Here is a 17,137-nt window from a genome sequence, read left to right as displayed (position 1 = left end):
AAAAGGGCAAGTGTCAAATTTTATCCCTCATATGTCTGTGGACTTGTCAGTGTATGGCAATGATTTGTGCCTCATTTTAAATTGTTCAGCCACATGCATATGATTGGGTAGAGAGGGAGGGCGTGGGAGAAAAAAAATAGAGATAAAGTGATACATGATGGGCCAGAGCTGACACAATGGACATATACAAACAACCCCGTCTTTCTTTTACATACGAAGACGGGTTCCGGGAAGTCCGAACTGTCTGGACATACAAGGCATGTTTTTTTGTCTGCAATGTATGCGGAGAGTGCGCCCGAAGATATGAAGGTTTGGGGAGTGTCTTTTGCTCCATTTATTTATTTATTTACAATCGAGATGCTCTAATAGCTAGTTTATGGCATTTGCATTTAGTTGTTGACCATCCAGTATTTTTGGGTAGGTCATCCCTTATACACATTTTATTTTAAAAACTGTCTTATGGTGAAAATAAAAGAAAATTTAAGTCCTCTGTGTACATAGTCCCTTACAAACTGAAATCTCTGAGCTCCAAGTCTGACACATGAATTATCAAAGGATGCATAATCTAGTGTTTTTGCAGTGAAAAATCTAGCTTTAAATACACTGGCTCCCCCGCAAAAAGTAAAATAAAATACACTGGCTGAACTGAATCAGCATCAAAGGGCTCGTCCCACATGGTACTCGGCATCACGGCATTTTGTCGATCACCTTGTGATGTAAGCAGTGAAATCATCTAGGTCCTTGCGCGACGAACCGCCGTCCTCCATGGAAGCGCGGACGGCATCCCCGATCACTCTCGCCCCTTGCCGCACGGCCATTCCTTTGTCAGAGAGCATGGCCTCCTCGATTACTTCCTGGATGGCCTTCGCCGTGATCACCTCACTGTGCTTCTCCCATGGACGCACCAGGATGCCGGCCTTGAGGTAGTTGCAGACAAGCTCCGCGTCCCACGGCTGGTCGCAGTGCATGGGCCAGGCGAGAATCGGCTGGCCGTGGCTCAGGCTCTCCATGGTCGAGTTCCAGCCGCAGTGACTCATGAACGCCGCCGTGGCGCTGTGCGCCAGGATCTCCAGCTGCGGCGCCCACCCGGTGATCACCAGCCCCGTCCCTTGGGTGTCCTTGGTGAACTCTGGCAGCATCTTCTCGTGGCGGCTCTCGCCGGCCTCCGCGAATATGTCGCCGCGGTCGGCGTCGCGCAGCACCCAGATGAACCGTTGTCTGCTGCCGCGGAGCGCTGCTGCGAGCTCCTCGATTTGCTCGTCGCGCAGAGACGACGTGGTGCCGAAGGACACGTATAGCACCGACGCCGGGGGCTGCTTGTCGAGCCAGTTCAGGCACTCGTGCCGCTGCTTGCCCTGCCCCGACGCGCTGGCGTGGAGCAGCGGGTTTAACGGCCCGACGGCGAAGAGCTTCTTGCCGTCGGCGGCCAGGTGGCCAGCGACAGCGTCGATGAAATCACCCTCGAGAGCGCGGCATGTGTTCGCCAGGATGCCGGCGCCAGGCGAGATCTCTTTCGACGGCCTGGCCCGGTTGGCGCACTCGAGGAACTCCTTGGTCGCGCAGTGCTCGACGGGGGTGAAGACCAGGCCGTTGTCACGCAGCAGCCGGTGGCTGGCGTCCATCCTTCCAAGAAGCATCGACAAGGCCAGGCAGTGCAGCCCGAACGCCTCGCCGTTGGGCAGCCGCGCCGCCTCCTCGGAGGCGAAGGCGTTGATGCGGTCGTGCACCACGACTACGCGGCGGCAGGAGCCGGAGAGCTTGTCGAGGAGGGCCGCGAGCGGAGCGCGCGCGCCGGCGATGTAGGCGTTGAACATGGGAATGAGGTGGGAGGGGAAGGGCGAGTCGGCGGCGGGGTCCGGAGGCGGGGAGACGTAGCCGGCGATGCCGAGGTCGTGGAACTGGACGGACCGGAGCGCCTCGTCGGCCCAGCCGTGCACGCGCGCGCGCGCCTGCCGGATGTGCTGCGCGGGCGCGGCGTAGTGCACGTCCAGGCCTCGCGACGCGAGCTGCAGCGACAGGTGCAGCAGCTGGTTGAGGTGGCCCTGCGCCGGGAACGGCACCGCCACGACGGCCACAGAGCCCATTGCGTGCTTCTCTGTCCCCATCGCCGTTCTGCGGTGCTGACTGATGTGCTTAGTGGCCGATGGGACTGAACGGCACTACGGCACGTTATTGTATGTAGGCGGCAGTGAACAAACCAGAGGCCAACGCAGGTCACAGCGGAAGCTTCCTGCCCATGCTTATATTACATCCAGGTTCAGAGCAAATCTCGGGTGACGCTCCAAATCTCCGGTAATTTAGTACTCCTCGGTATCAAAATACAAAATGTTCTCTTAAAACTAGTTTAATCTAAAAAAAGTCTTATATTTTGATTCAGAGGTAGCAGTTTCTCAAGACCGGAGATGATCCGCAGATTTATACGCTTACCAGGTCCATCTTCCACGAAATGCTCATCGTCATGGCTCATGTCATGGCAATCGCCGGGTGGCATTTATACACAAATCATGCAAGTAGACGAGTTGGGGACTTGGCCTATCAGTTAGGGAGTAGCTAGTTGTTGCGTCACTGGTTTCCTTCAATCAATTCAAGAGGAAGGAAAACGTTTTCGTCCATACTGTCGCAGTACACCTCCACATGACTCATGTTTCTGGAGACTAAGGGAGCGTTCGGCATCCCTCCGCTTTGCAACTCCCGTTTGGAGCGGAGCGGCCTGTAGTTACCATTTAGGGAGCGGGTAGAACCACGCTCCGCTCCCGGAAGGGTTGCCGAATAGGGCCTAAATAAGGACACCTGCAGTGTTTTTAAACTTTTTTTTTCGAATATGCACGAGTGTGCATATCATATATTAAAGAAGAAAGGCAAAGAAAGCCTCCACCACATTACACAGTTTGTTGGTACAAATTACTCCTCACTAGTCCCCCACCTCTCCACCCTACTAAAGAAGGGGGTTACATTCCCTTTCATTAGCCCGGCCGAAGCCCACAGTTGGCCCTCTTGCCTCACTCTCCTAAGTAGATACTCTAAGCAAGGGCGCGCCCCATCAAAGATAATACCATTCCTAAGCTTCCACAACTCCCACCATACTAGCACAATAATAGTACGGAGATCTTTGGTGCTCATGCCTTCCAATCCTTGCTTGTCCACAGCCCATTCCGCCAACTTGTCCTGTTGAGTGGGAGTCCAATCCGGTTTGCCCAAGGCCTCGCAGATTCTCGCCCAAGCAGTCCTAGCAAAGACGCAGTGTTTTTAAACTGTTAACAATGAAATCAAAACTCGACGAGCCTCTATCAAATTGCTTTTGCATGCCATCTACCATATGCCCTAGTTAGCTCACATTATCTACCGCCTAGAAATCATCCTTGGTTGCTTGGAACTTTGGAAGGAAGGAGGAAGAAGGAAGAGCAAGAATAGAAAGAGAGACTTCCATGTGGGATCTAATTCGTTTGGGGAGCTAAGTTTGAGGGTTCGTTTGGCTACACACTTTTTATAGCTCCTCAAATTCGGGGAGTTAGAGTGAGGAGGTGTTAGGCGAGTTAAACTTTATGGGTTTGGTTGGAGATGCCCTTAAAAGTGGGTGCTCCTATATAGGGCGTTATCTACGTCAGTTCGCTGTTCAATCACACAAGCGCCCTCTGACCGGGCTGACCCATCGGCGCGAAATGGTAGCAAGCGGGAAATATAGTGTTTTTTTGGTTTTCAGTTAGTTTTTTGCCCGGTTTCCAAAAATAACATAAAAAGGTAAAACAATTTTTAAGTGATTTTTTAAACAATTAATAACATTTATGAAAAAACGTGATAATTTTTTAAACATTTCTGAACAATTTGTTTTTAGATAATTCAAGCATTTTATAAAAATTTCATGAACAATTTAAAAAAATTCAATTATTCTTTGAACTTTGCACTGTTTTGAAATTTCATAAGTTTTTTAGAAATTTGAAACTTTTTTTAGAATGCAAACATTCTTTCAGAAAAATTATATTTTTAAAATAATGCAAAATTTTCCAAAATTCTATGATTTTTCAACTATTATAGATTTAAGAAAGGAAAAGTTTTTCAAAAGTTTGAACTTTATTTTGAAAGTCAAATATTTTTAAGCATTATTAAAAATTCTAAAAAAATTGAATTTTCAAGCATTTTTGAAGTTGAAACATTTTGATTTTTTAAATAAATAAATCCAGTAAAGAAAAAACACGAAAAAACCAAACCAAAACCTGCCAAAGGGTTTTATTTTCCGTAAGTTTTTTTGAAATTCTAAGTAAGTTTTTTCTTTTTCTTTAAAGGGTTTTATTTTCTGTAAATAAGTTTTTTATTTGAAATTAACTAAGCATAACTAAGTTTTTTTTTTGCGGGGAAAACATAACTAAGTTTGTTAGGATATTTAATGTGGAACATGTCCATCTGGATTTGAGTTGTAAATCACGGGTGATTGCTTTTCTTATTTATTTATTTATTATTTATCATAGACTCATTATTCTTTACATAGTGTTGTACTCCATCCGTTCCAAATTACTTGTGGCGGGTACGAATGTATCTAGATGTATTTTAGTTCTAGATACATCCATTTCTGCGACAAGTAATTTGAAACGGAGAGAGTATTTGTCACCTGAGAGTTGCATGCGGCGATTTGGCTTAACTCAAAATCTATAGCCTACTCTTTACTCGTAAGAATAGGGGGGTGTGCGTTTGCGTGTATGTGAGCACATGGACCTGTGTTTTCAAATAAAACTCTATGAGTGCCAGCACAAGGGGAAAAAAATAGAGTTTTGTTGCAAGAAAAGAAGACGGAATCGCCGGTACCTCAACGTAGGTACTGTACTGGCAGTTTGGTATTTGACCAGGTGAGTGAGGGAGTGAACGAGCCGCAGAGTCGGCACGCCACCTCCATGCATGGACCACACCCGAGGCTTGCGGCAGGCTCTCCTCTTTCTTCTTTCCCACCGTGACAAAGCACCCCATCAACAGCAACAGCAACAGCACGCCGCTGCTGGCAGTATGAACGCCCCTAATTTACACAGCGCAGCAGCAGCCCCGCTCCTCCTCCTCCTCCTCAGGTCCCTATCCGCATCAACCAAACCACACACGGGCACGGGGCACCAGACGTGCCAAGCAACAAATTATATTTTTTAAATAATGCAAACTTTTCCAAAATTCTCTAATTTTTCAACTGTATAGTTTTAAGAAAGGATTTTTTTTCAAAATTTTGAACTTTATTTTAACAGTCAAATATTTTAAGCATTATTAAAAATTCTACTCCCCCCATTCATAAATATAAGTTTTTTTAGAGATTCCACTATAGAGACTACATTCAGATGGATATAGACGCCTTTTAGACTATGAGTTCACTCATTTTGCTCCGTATGTAGTCTATAGTGGAATCGCTTAAAAGGCTTATATTTGGGAACAAATGGAGTAAAAAATTGAATTTTCAAGCATTGTTTGAAGTTGAAACATTTTGATTTTTTTAAAGTAAATAAATAAAAATTTCCAGTAAAGAAAAAAACACGAAAAAGACAAACCAAAACCTGCCAAAGGGTTCCCAAAGCTAGCAAATATGTACAATGTATAAAAGCTTAAACGGATCAGCTCATCTCACCTCCCTTCGCTTGACTTCAGTGTGTTTCGTCGGCAGTTTGATGCACCGATTGTCAAATAGGAAATGTCATTAGAAGAACCCCCCTCATTGGAAATAGAACATGATTTTTTTTATTCACTGTCCCAGCCCTTGGCATGGCTAGAATTTTCTGGTCAAATAGACGCTCCATGACGCTGTTGAAAAACATTAAATTTCCAAGGAAACATCAAAATTATTTTAAACTGGTAAATTAAGGTAAACTGGCTATACCATCAAGAGAACTCACACAACACTTATATATCTTCCAAAAGAAATTGGAGCATGCCATATATATCTGAAAAAATTAACTCCAAAGGAACACTTACCCGCAAAAACAAAAAAAGAACACTTGACACACTAGTTGGGCTAGGATGTGGACGTTGATGGCTTTTGGGCTTTTGACACGCGACACAAAGAAGACTCATGATCTTTTTTTTGCAAGGTAAAAGGAAGTTTTGTTCCATCAATGCAGAGTTACAACCAGCTAGCAAAAGATCATCAATACATGGAGGACCTATGTGTAGCCAACAAGTAGTGCTACAATCAATTCTATCATGATTTGCTAGGCTATCTGCCGCTATATTCCGATCCTGAGTACTTTTCTCAGGAACAAACTCCCTACCTACCAGCAAGCTTCCGATTTCTTCAAAAGATAGGATAGTCAACGCTGTCGAAGAATCCAATTGTACCACAATCGGAAGGTCAGTGTGTTGGATAGTCAGTGTGATCCCTTCCATAAGCGCATGCACCTCAGCCTCAAGAGCATTGTTACAATAGAACAAGTGGTAATATGCAACAACTATCACGCTCCCATCACCTCTCCTCACAATCATCACCTCTCCTTAGCCGAGTAGGACCCAACCACCGAGAGGGCCAGCTGGACAGGAAGATGGTTTCGTCTTCCGAGTTTTTATAGCTGGAGTTGACCAAAACTCTTCATTTAGCATTTTACATTTGATTATTTCCACCGGACTGAATTTCCTCGCATGGACAAATAAACTTGTAGTAGCTATCCAGGAATCAATTGCTATCGGAGCAACAATAGTACCATGCACAACATCTGTGTGGTCTTGCCAACTGCGCCAAATCAGCAAGGTACGCCAGTCAAGATGTTCAACAACCACATTTTTTGAAATTATGTGTTTGTTAAATTGAATAGTTTTAAAAAGGAGCATTTTTTCAAAATTGTGAACTCTATTTAAAAACTCAAGAATTTTTTTAACATTTCAAAAAATCCAAACAAAAATTGAGTTTACAAATTTTTGGAGCTTTTAAAAAAGCCAGGTAAAGAAAAAACACGAAAAAGCCGAACCAAAACCTGCAAGAGGGTTCCCAAAACCTGCAAATATGTATAAAAGCATAAATGGGTTGGCTCATGTCACCTCCCTTCGCTCCACTCCGTGCATTTCGTCGGCTGTTTGAAGCACCAAGCGTCAAATAGGAACTCTCATTAGAAGTACCACCTCGTTCCAAAGAGAACATGATTTCATCATCTAAGCCAGTTTGCATGGCTAGAAATAGGGTTGGTTGGTCCATGGATTACGGGCCTGGGGTGAAGCTAGAATTCGAGCCTCTTCATAATTTTTTCATTGTGTGTTTGCCATAAAAGAATCATTTGGCCACTATCCACTGATTGATCCATTACTTATGTGCATTTGTTTACAACATTAGCATCATTATTACGTTATTTCTTACTCTATTGTGGGTGGTTGAACTCGTCCTAGTTAATCCAGCAAAATAAACCACTTGTCCTCAGATTTATCTATATTGCATATTGATTTGTTTTGAAATTTCATTATAAATGTGAGCATTTATGTTAAGTGCCGAAACCGCGAGAACTATATCCCGCTTATAGCGAGTTGAAAGGAGATCTCGCCTAAAGGAATCTTCTGCGTGCTATAGTATTGGACCAACGCATATGCATGCATTTGTCGTGTTCACTCGCTCGTGATCATTTAGTTGGTTGGCTCCTGTTTTCTTTCTTTTATTTTTTCAGTATTTTCTTTGTTATACTTTGGTTTTCTTTTGTTTTTCACCGGTTTTCTATGGTTTTCCTTTTTTTATACTTTGTTTTCTTGTTTCTTTCTCTTTTTTCTTTGTTTCTTTTTTGAATTCCACCGCTTCCATTTTTGTATTGGTTTTTTTTGCATTTTTTGCATTTTTGGCTTTCATTGGTTTCTTTGTTTCTTTGTCAGTTTTGGTCGGTTACTTTTTTGTTCAACACATGTATACATTTTCCGGTGCATAATGTACATTTTTTAGTGTACACATGAAACATTTTTGTTGACACACGTTTAGCATTTCTCAAATAGACGAGTACATTTTTCTTCTTCTTAAATACAAGTTTTGAAATATTTCGGACTACACGGTCAACATTTTTTAAATAAACGGTGAACATATTTTATGGCAATAAACATTTTCCGCACACAATATACATTTTTTGTATACATTAGGAATATTTTTATGTATATTTTTAATATTTAAAAAATTTAGAATTAACCTTTTCAAAATATGTGTTCTTTGATGTCTACCTTTATTTAATGTACACTGTAGATTTTCTGTATAGACCAGGAACATTTTTTTATACTCGTTTAGCATTTTCTAAATACATGAAAAATACATGGTATTTTTTTGTATAAATGAGAAACATTTTGTATATACATATTTTTTTCAAATGGTCGGTTTAAATTTTGAAAATACTTGGTTGATATTTTTTAAATACATAATCAACTTTTTTCATCCATATTGTATATTTTTGTATACATGAGAAAATATTATTCTTTACACATTTAACATTTCTCAAATGCTTGATTAACCTTTTGGAAAATATTTTATGTAAAAAAACATGGAAAACGATGAGAATCAACCGGCGAATTACATGCTCACGTCCACCGCTTTGGTTGCTCGCCACGTGGCCTACTGGACCATCCACGTTTCTATTCCTCAATCTCTTTTCCATATGCAACTGCTCATCCTTATCTAGTGGAGCGAATGGAGGCGTCTTCTCCCAACCGTCCATTTCCTCTACCTTTCTCAATCTCTCTCTTCCCACACAACCAACTCGTTGTCAAGGGGCGTTGTACGAGGTCGCAAGGAGCGTCGCTGCAGATGACTGCCGACACAGGCCAACACCAACGCTCTCCTCGGTCATCGCCGGCCATGGCCGTCACCATCTCAAGCTCTTGCAACAACGCCCGTGAAGCGGACGAAAGGGATTTGGTGTTGGAGGGCGGTTTTGTTTTTTGCAACGAGGCTCTTGTTACAAAAGGGCCCCGTTTCAGCCTAGCAAAAAGTCCTTATTTATTCTGCAACAAATCTTTTGTTGCGGAAAAATTCTGCAATAAAAGGTCTGTTACGAAAATTTCTCAACAAGGCCTTTGTTGCGAATTTTTTTTGCAACAAGACCTGCGTTGCAGAAAATACTGTAACATTATTTTTATTGCAAAGGGGTGGTTGTTCACGTGGGCACATCGAACGACGATAGGCGTGTCCATAAGGATGAGTGAGGCGACAGATATTTTCATATTATTCGCCGGCTGACGTGTAGCGTTGTCCAAAAAATATAGACATGCTGAAAACCGCGGAAAGAAAAGATGTGTTAAAAAAAAATCACTCGCTTAATGGCAGGGCCTAATGCAATTACCGGACCCACCTGTGCCGGCACCTCCCCTCTCCGGCTCTCCGGTCTGCTCCGTCGCTTCTCCTTCGACCTCCTCCATGTCCCAAGCCGCCGGCCGCCCCTTCTCCCGTCCCCACGGCCCGAGCCAGCCACAGTGCTGAAATATAGGACGAGGTAGAGCCGTCGCGGAGGGTAATAGACGGCGGGCTGGGCGCTGCTGCCGGTCAGGCGGGCGCGCCTGCGGGGCTATGGCACCGTCCCGGCGGAGGAAGACGACCCTGCTACGGTGGGACGACACATGGACGATGAGCGAGGCGGTCAAGCGGTCAATCTCAGGGGCGTCGGGCGGTTCGTTCGATCCGCTCTCCTTGGTTTCGATCTGGTGATTTATTAGTTATTTTTTGTACTGCTATAACGAGTACTAGGAAGCAGTTCATTCTTCTGTAACAATTTGGCAATGGAAATTTCTTTAAGAGAAAAGTGGTAGCGATGAAATAGTTTAAAAAAAAAGTGGTAGCGATGAAATCATTTGCCAATCGTTTGGGCCCTTCTCAGCCCATTGCCAAATAAACAAATATACAGCCTCTGATCCATAATATAAGAACATTTTTTAAGCTGTCCTGAAAAGCGTTATTATATTATGAAACAGAGTGAGTATATGTGCAAGACCAAACGATTAATTAGCTAATGGGAGACCTTGGCAACAAGGTAAAGAGAACTAACTACTGGAGAATCGATTAATTAGCATTGGTTTGGCTGCTCTCTTGCCTCTTAGTAGCATAAGAGCATCTTCAACAGTTATGCCAAAAGACGCGCGCGCGGTAAATTGGCTTTTTAGCGCACGGGATGTTTTTGCACGCTCCAGCGGTGGCGGGAAACTAGCACGCGGAAAACGATTGCGCGCGGGAAAAGCCGGCAGCTCGCGCGCCTATAAATTGTAGTGCCCTCTGCCGCTCTTTCCATCTCTCCATCGCCCTCTGCCACGCTCTGCCACCGACACGCCACCACCGCGCTACCATGTTGCTTCGCCGCCAGGGAGCTTCGGGCTACCTTGGCGTCCGCGTGCGTCCGTCGGCACCTACTCCGCCAAGATTCGGTTGGGCGACGGTAGGCGCCTGCACCTCGGAACCTTCGACACCACCCAGGAGAGCGCCCACGCGTAAGACGCTGCGGCGTGGCGTCTCCTGCGGTCCCGTCAGGACATGAACTTCGCCGATGTGGCGACGCGGGAGCGGGCACAGGAGTTGGTGCCTTTCCCGCGGCTTCTCCGACGAGGATCGTCGCAAGCACCAGAGGCGGGAGCGTCATCTCAGGCTAGCCGAGATGGACGAGCAAGCCATGATGCTGTGGAGCCATCGCTTCCTGCAAGACATCATCAACGAGGAACAGTTCTTCGCCGAGAAGAGGGCGAAGAGGGCGAAGAGGAGGGAGGAGCGAGCCGCCTATCGCGAGGACAAGCGAACGCGGAAGACGGTCGCTAAATACAACATCGCGCTAGGAGATGCGTCCTCCCAGGACTCCGACGACGAGCGGTTCTTTGATGCCTACGCTCAGACGTCGGACGAGGACATCACCGAGGCAGAGTCCGAGTCGGACGAGGACATCACCGAGGCAGAGTCCGAGTCGGACGAGTAGTACTAGTTTTTCATTTTATTTTGTATCGTAGAAGCAGGCTATGTGACGAACTATGAACTATCTATCGTAGGAGAAAACTATCTACGCATTTCGTATCAACTATCAATTATGGGAACCAAATATGTATTGAATCATAGTAGGAAAAAATAGATGAAATATAGCGCGCCTGCTGGAGCGGCTCGGGCACGCTTTAATTTGTGGCGGCCGCTAGAGCCAGCGCACCGCCGCGCGCAAAAGCTGGCTAACCCGGCGCTGTATTCTGACTTTTAGCGCGCGGCGCGTTGCGCGGTTATTGGAGTTGTTCTAATACTTCCTCTGTTTCTAAATATAAGTCTTTTTAAAGATTTCAATACGGACTATACCAAGCAAAATGAATGAATCTACACTCCTAGATAGTACTCTCTCCGTTTCTAAATCTCTAAAATGACTTATATTTAGAAACGGAGAGAGTACTGATAGACCCACTTGGATCGTGTAGGCTAGATCTTTCTGGTAACCTATCTTACTTGGGTGCGGATGAGCTCGATCCAGAGCCGATCATGGTGAAGTAGAGACCGGTGGTAGCGGAGAGATCGAGATGGAGAGGTGGCAGTGGTGCTTCCCGTGAGCACTGCGATTGCCCTAGATCGGAAGGGAATTTTGGTAGGGAGTCTGGCAGCGCGGTGAACCTCATTCCTGTTGGAAATATGCCCTAGAGGCAATAATAAATTGGTTATTATTATATTTCCTTGTTCATGATAATCGTTTATTATCCATGCTAGAATTGTATTGATAGGAAACTCAAATACATGTGTGGATACATAGACAACAACATGTCCCTAGTAAGCCTCTAGTTGACTAGCTCGTTGATCAATAGATGGTTACGGTTTCCTGACCATGGACATTGGATGTCACTGATAACGGGATCACATCATTAGGAGAATGATGTGATGGACAAGACCCAATCCTAAGCCTAGCACAAAGATCGTGTAGTTCGTATGCTAAAGCTTTTCTAATGTCAAGTATCATTTCCTTAGACCATGAGATTGTGTAACTCCCGGATACCGTAGGAGTGCTTTGGGTGTGCCAAACGTCACAAGTAACTGGGTGTCTATAAAGGTACACTACAGGTATCTCCGAAAGTGTCTGTTGGGTTGGCACGAATCGAGACTGGGATTTGTCACTTCGTGTAAACGGAGAGGTATCTCTGGGCCCACTCGGTAGGACATCATCATAATGTGCACAATGTGATCAAGGAGTTGATCACGGGATGATGTGTTACGGAACGAGTAAAGAGACTTGCCGGTAACGAGATTGAACAAGGTATTGGGACACCGACGATCGAATCTCGGGCAAGTATCGTACCGCTAGACAAAGGGAATTGTATACGGGATTGATTGAATCCTTGACATCGTGGTTCATCCGATGAGATCATCGTGGAGCATGTGGGAGCCAACATGGGTATCCAGATCCCCGCTGTTGGTTACTGACTGGAGAGTTGTCTCGGCCATGTCTGCATGACTCCCGAGCCCGTAGGGTCTACACACTTAAGGTTCGATGACGCTAGGGTTATAGGGAAAGTATGTACGCGGTTACCAAATGTTGTTCGGAGTCCCGGATGAGATCCCGGACGTCACGAGAAGTTCCGGAATGGTCCGGAGGTAAAGATTGATATATAGGAAGTATGGTTTTGGCCACCGGAAGTGTTCCGGTAGTGTACCGGGATCACCGGAGGGGTCCGGGGGTCCACCAGGTGGGGCCACCAGCCCCGGAGGCATACATGGGCCAAGTGTGAGAAGGGAACAGCCCCTAGGTGGGCTGGGGCGCCTCCCCACCAAGGCCCGTGCGCCTAGAGAGAAGAAGGGGGCAAACCCTAAGGGCAGATGGGCCCTAAGGCCCATGCCTGGTGCGCCTCCCTCTCCCCCCCACTTGGCCGCCACCCCCAGATGGGGATTGGGGCTGCCGCCACCCCTAGGGTGGAAACCCTAGGTGAGGGCGCAGCCCTCCCTCTCCCCCTATATATAGTGGAGGCAAAGGGGCAGCCCAACACATGAAGTCCTTCCTCTGTTGGCGCAGCCCTACCCCTCTCCCTCCTCGTCTCTCGTAGTGCTTGGCGAAGCCCTGCTGGAGTCCCGCGCTCCTCCACCACCACCACGCCGTCGTGTTGCTGCTGGATGGAGTCTTCCCCAACCTCTCCTTCTCCCCTTGCTGGATCAAGGCGTAGGAGACGTCACCGGGCTGCACGTGTGTTGAACGCGGAGGTGCCGTCCGTTCGGCACTAGGATCATCGGTGATTTGGATCACGACGAGTACGACTCCATCAACCCCGTTCACTTGAACGCTTCCGCTTAGCGATCTACAAGGGTATGTAGATGCACTCTCCTTCCCCTCGTTGCTAGATTACTCCATAGATTGATCTTGGTGATGCGTAGAAAATTTTAAATTCTGCTACGATCCCCAACAGTGGCATCATGAGCTAGGTCTATGCGTAGTTTCTATGCACGAGTAGAACACAAGTTGTTGTGGGCGTCGATTTTGTCAATTTACTTGTCGTTACTAGTCTTATCTTGATTCGGCGGCATCGTGGGATGAAGCGGCCCGGACCGACCTTACACGTACTCTTACGTGAGACTGGTTCCACCGACTGACATGCACTAGTTGCATAAGGTGGCTAGCGAGTGTCTGTCTCTCCCACTTTAGTCGGATCGGATTCGATGAAAAGGGTCCTTATGAAGGGTAAATAGAAATTGGCATATCACGTTGTGGTTTTCGCGTAGGTAAGAAACGTTCTTGCTAGAAACCTATAGCGGCCACATAAAAACTTGCAACAACAATTAGAGGATGTCTAACTTGTTTTTGCAGCATATGCCTTGTGATATGATATGGCCAAAAGGATGTGATGAATGATATATGTGATGTATGAGATTGATCATGTTCTTGTAATAGGAATCACAACTTGCATGTCGATGAGTATGACAACCGACACGAGCCATAGGAGTTGTCTTAAATTATTTATGACCCGCGTGTCAACATAAACGTCATGTAATTATTTTACTTTATTGCTAAAGCGTTAGCCATAGTAGTAGAAGTAATAGATGATGAGACAACTTCAAGAAGACACGATGATGGAGATCATGATGATGGAGATCATGGTGTCATGCCGGTGATAACGATGATCATGTAGCCCCGAAGATGGAGATCAAAAGGAGCAAAATGATATTGGTCATATCATGTCACTATTTGATTGCATGTGATGTTTATCATGTTTTACATCTTATTTGCTTAGAACGACGGTAGCTTAAATAAGATGACCCCTCACTAAAATTTCAAGAAAAGTGTTCCCCCTAACTGTGCACCGTTGCGAAGGTTCGTTGTTTCGAAGCACCACGTGATGATCGGGTGTGATAGATTCTAACGTTCGAATACAATGGGTGTAAGACAGATTTACACACGCAATACACTTAGGTTGACTTGACGAGCCTAGCATGTACAGACATGGCCTCGGAACACGGAAGACCGATGTTGACTAGTCCGTCTTACGTGAGATCGGACACGGCCTAGTTGACTCGGATCATGTTTCACTTAGATGACTAGAGGGATGTCTACCTGAGTGGGAGTTCATTAAATAATTTGATTAGATGAACTCAATTATCATGAACATAGTCTAAATTGTCTTTGCAAATATGTTGTAGATAAATAACTCACGTTGTAGCTCTCTGTTTCAATACGTTCCTAGAGAAAGATTAAGTTGAAAGATATTGTAAGCAATGATGCGAACTAGGTCCGTAGTCCGAGGAGTGTCCTCACTGCTACACAGAAGGCTTACGTCTTTGGTGCACCGCTCGATGTGCAAACCCCTACAACGTCGTCTGTGGATGTTGTGAACACCTGACAGACATGTCCTGATGACTACTTGATAGTTTAGTGCACCATACTTTACGGCTTAGAATCGGGATTCTAATGACGTTTTGAACGCCATAGAACATATGAGATGTTCCAAGAGCTGAAATTGGGATTTCAGGCTCATGCCCGTGTTGAGAGGTGTGAGACCTCTGACAGGTTCTTTTGCCAGCAAGATGGAGGAGAATAGCTCAGCTAGTGAGCATGTGCTCAGAATGTCTGGGTGCTACAATCACTTAAAACAAGTGGGAGTTAAACTTCCAGATAAGATAGTGATTGATAGAGTTCTCTAGCCACTATCACTAAGCTACCAGATATTCGTGATGAACTATGACATGCAAGGGATGGAGTTGATCCTGGAGCTGTTCGCGGTGCCTAAGACCGCAAAAGGTAGAAATCAAGAAGGAGCATCAAGTGTTGATGGTCTAACAAGACCACTGGTTTCAAGAAGGGCAAGGGCTAGAAGGGAAACTTCATATGGATGGCAAACCAATTGCCGCTCCAATGAAGGAACCCAAGGTTGAACCCAAACCCGAGACTGAGTGCTTCTATTGTAAGGGGAACGGTCACTGGTAGCGGAATTACCCCAAATGCATGGTAGATAAGAAGGCTGGCAACTTCAACAAAGTATATACGTGTTATTAATGTGTACCTCACTAGTACTCCTGGTAGCACCTGGGTATTGGATACCGGTTCAGTTGCTATTATTGGTGACGTGAAACAAAAGCTATGGACTAAACGGAGACTGGCTAAGGGCGAGGTGACAATGTGTGTTGGAAGTGTTTCCAAAGTTGATGAGATCACCATCGCACGCTCCATCTACCTTCGGGATTAGTATTGAACCTAGATAAATGTTACCAGGTGTCTACGTTGAGCATGAATATGATTAGATCATGTTCATTGCAATACGGTCATTCATTTAAGTTAGAGAATAATGGTTATTCTGTTTACATGAATGATACCTTTCATGGTCATGCACCCTATGTGAATGGTTCATTGAATCTCGGTCGTGGTAATACACATGTTCACGCCAAAAAGATGTAGAGTTAATAATGATAGTACCACTTTCTCGTGGCACTGCCGCTTAGGTCATATTGGCGTAAGATGCATGAAGAAACTCCATGTCGATGGATGTTTGGAGTCACTTGATTTTGAATCACTTGACACATGCGAGCCATGCCTCATGGGCAGGATGACTAAGACCCCGTTTTCAGGTACAATGAAACATGCAAGTGACTTGTTGGAAATCATGCATGCTGATGCGTGTGATCCAATGAGAATTGAAGCGTGCGGTGGATATCGCTGTTTTCTCATCTTCACTAACGATTTGGGTAGATATAGGTATATCTACTTAATGAAGCACAAGTCTGAAACGTTTGAAAAGTTCAAGCGATTTCAGAGTGAAGAATCATCATAACAATAAGATCATGTTCCTACGATCTGATCAAAAGGGGATTTTCTGAGTTATGAGTTTGGCAAATCACTTAAGACATTATGGAATTGTTTCGCAGTTGAAGCCACCTGGAACACCACAGTTGTAATGGTGTGTCCAGACATCGTAATCGAACCTTATGAGATATGGTGCGATCTATGATGTCTCTTACCGATCTACCGTTTTTCATTTTGAGGTTATGCGTTAGAGACAGCTGCATTCACTTTAGATAGGACACCAACTAAGTCCGCTGAGACGACATCATATGAACATTGGTTTGGCAAGAAACCAAAGTTGTTGTTTCTTAATGTTTGGGGCTACGATGCTTATGGCTTCAGCCGAGAAAAGCTCGAACCCAAAGCGGACAAATACATCTTCATAGGATACCCAAAGGTAACAGTTGGGTATACCTTCTATCTCAGATCCAAGGGCAAAAATGTTTGTCTCCAAGAACGGGTCCTTTCTCGAGAAGGAGTTTCTCTCAAAAGAATTGAGTGGGAGGAAGATAGAACTTGATGAGGTTGTCAAACCCTCACTTCAATCGGCGAGTAGTGCAACACAGAAAGATGTTTCTGTGGAACCTACGACTGTTGAAGAGGAAACTAATGGTAGTGATCATGAAGTTTCGGATCAAGTTGATATCGAACCTCGTAGGTCGACAAGGATATGTACTACTCCTGAGTGGTACGGTGATCCTGTCTTAGATGTCATGTTGTTGGACAACAATGAACCTATGAACTATGGAGAAGCGATGGTGGGCCCGTATTCCGACAAATGGTTAGAAGCCATGAAATCCGAGATAGGATCCATGTATGAGAACAAAGTGTGGACTTTGGTGGACTTGCCCGTTGATCGGCAAGCCATTGAGATAAATGGATCTTTAAGAAGAAGACGGACGTGGGCGGTAATGTTACCGTCTATGAAGCTCGACTTGTGGGAAAGAGTCTTTTCACAAGTTCAA

The 17,137-nt window shown here is 45.2% G+C and overlaps 1 protein-coding gene across 1 annotated transcript; it reads right to left on the bottom strand.

The window, feature by feature from the left end:
• Positions 1–558: 558 nt before the first annotated feature.
• On the bottom strand, positions 559–2,457 carry LOC123186183 (cis-zeatin O-glucosyltransferase 2). The gene has a single exon (XM_044597969.1). The coding sequence runs from the start codon at positions 2,103–2,105 to the stop codon at positions 705–707; it is 1,401 nt and encodes a 466-aa protein (XP_044453904.1). The 5' UTR covers positions 2,106–2,457; the 3' UTR covers positions 559–704.
• Positions 2,458–17,137: the final 14,680 nt, after the last annotated feature.

This window comes from Triticum aestivum, chromosome 2A (genome assembly GCF_018294505.1).
Source record: "Triticum aestivum cultivar Chinese Spring chromosome 2A, IWGSC CS RefSeq v2.1, whole genome shotgun sequence".
Lineage (NCBI taxonomy): Eukaryota > Viridiplantae > Streptophyta > Magnoliopsida > Poales > Poaceae > Triticum > Triticum aestivum.
This window is presented reverse-complemented; position numbering and strand designations above follow the sequence as displayed.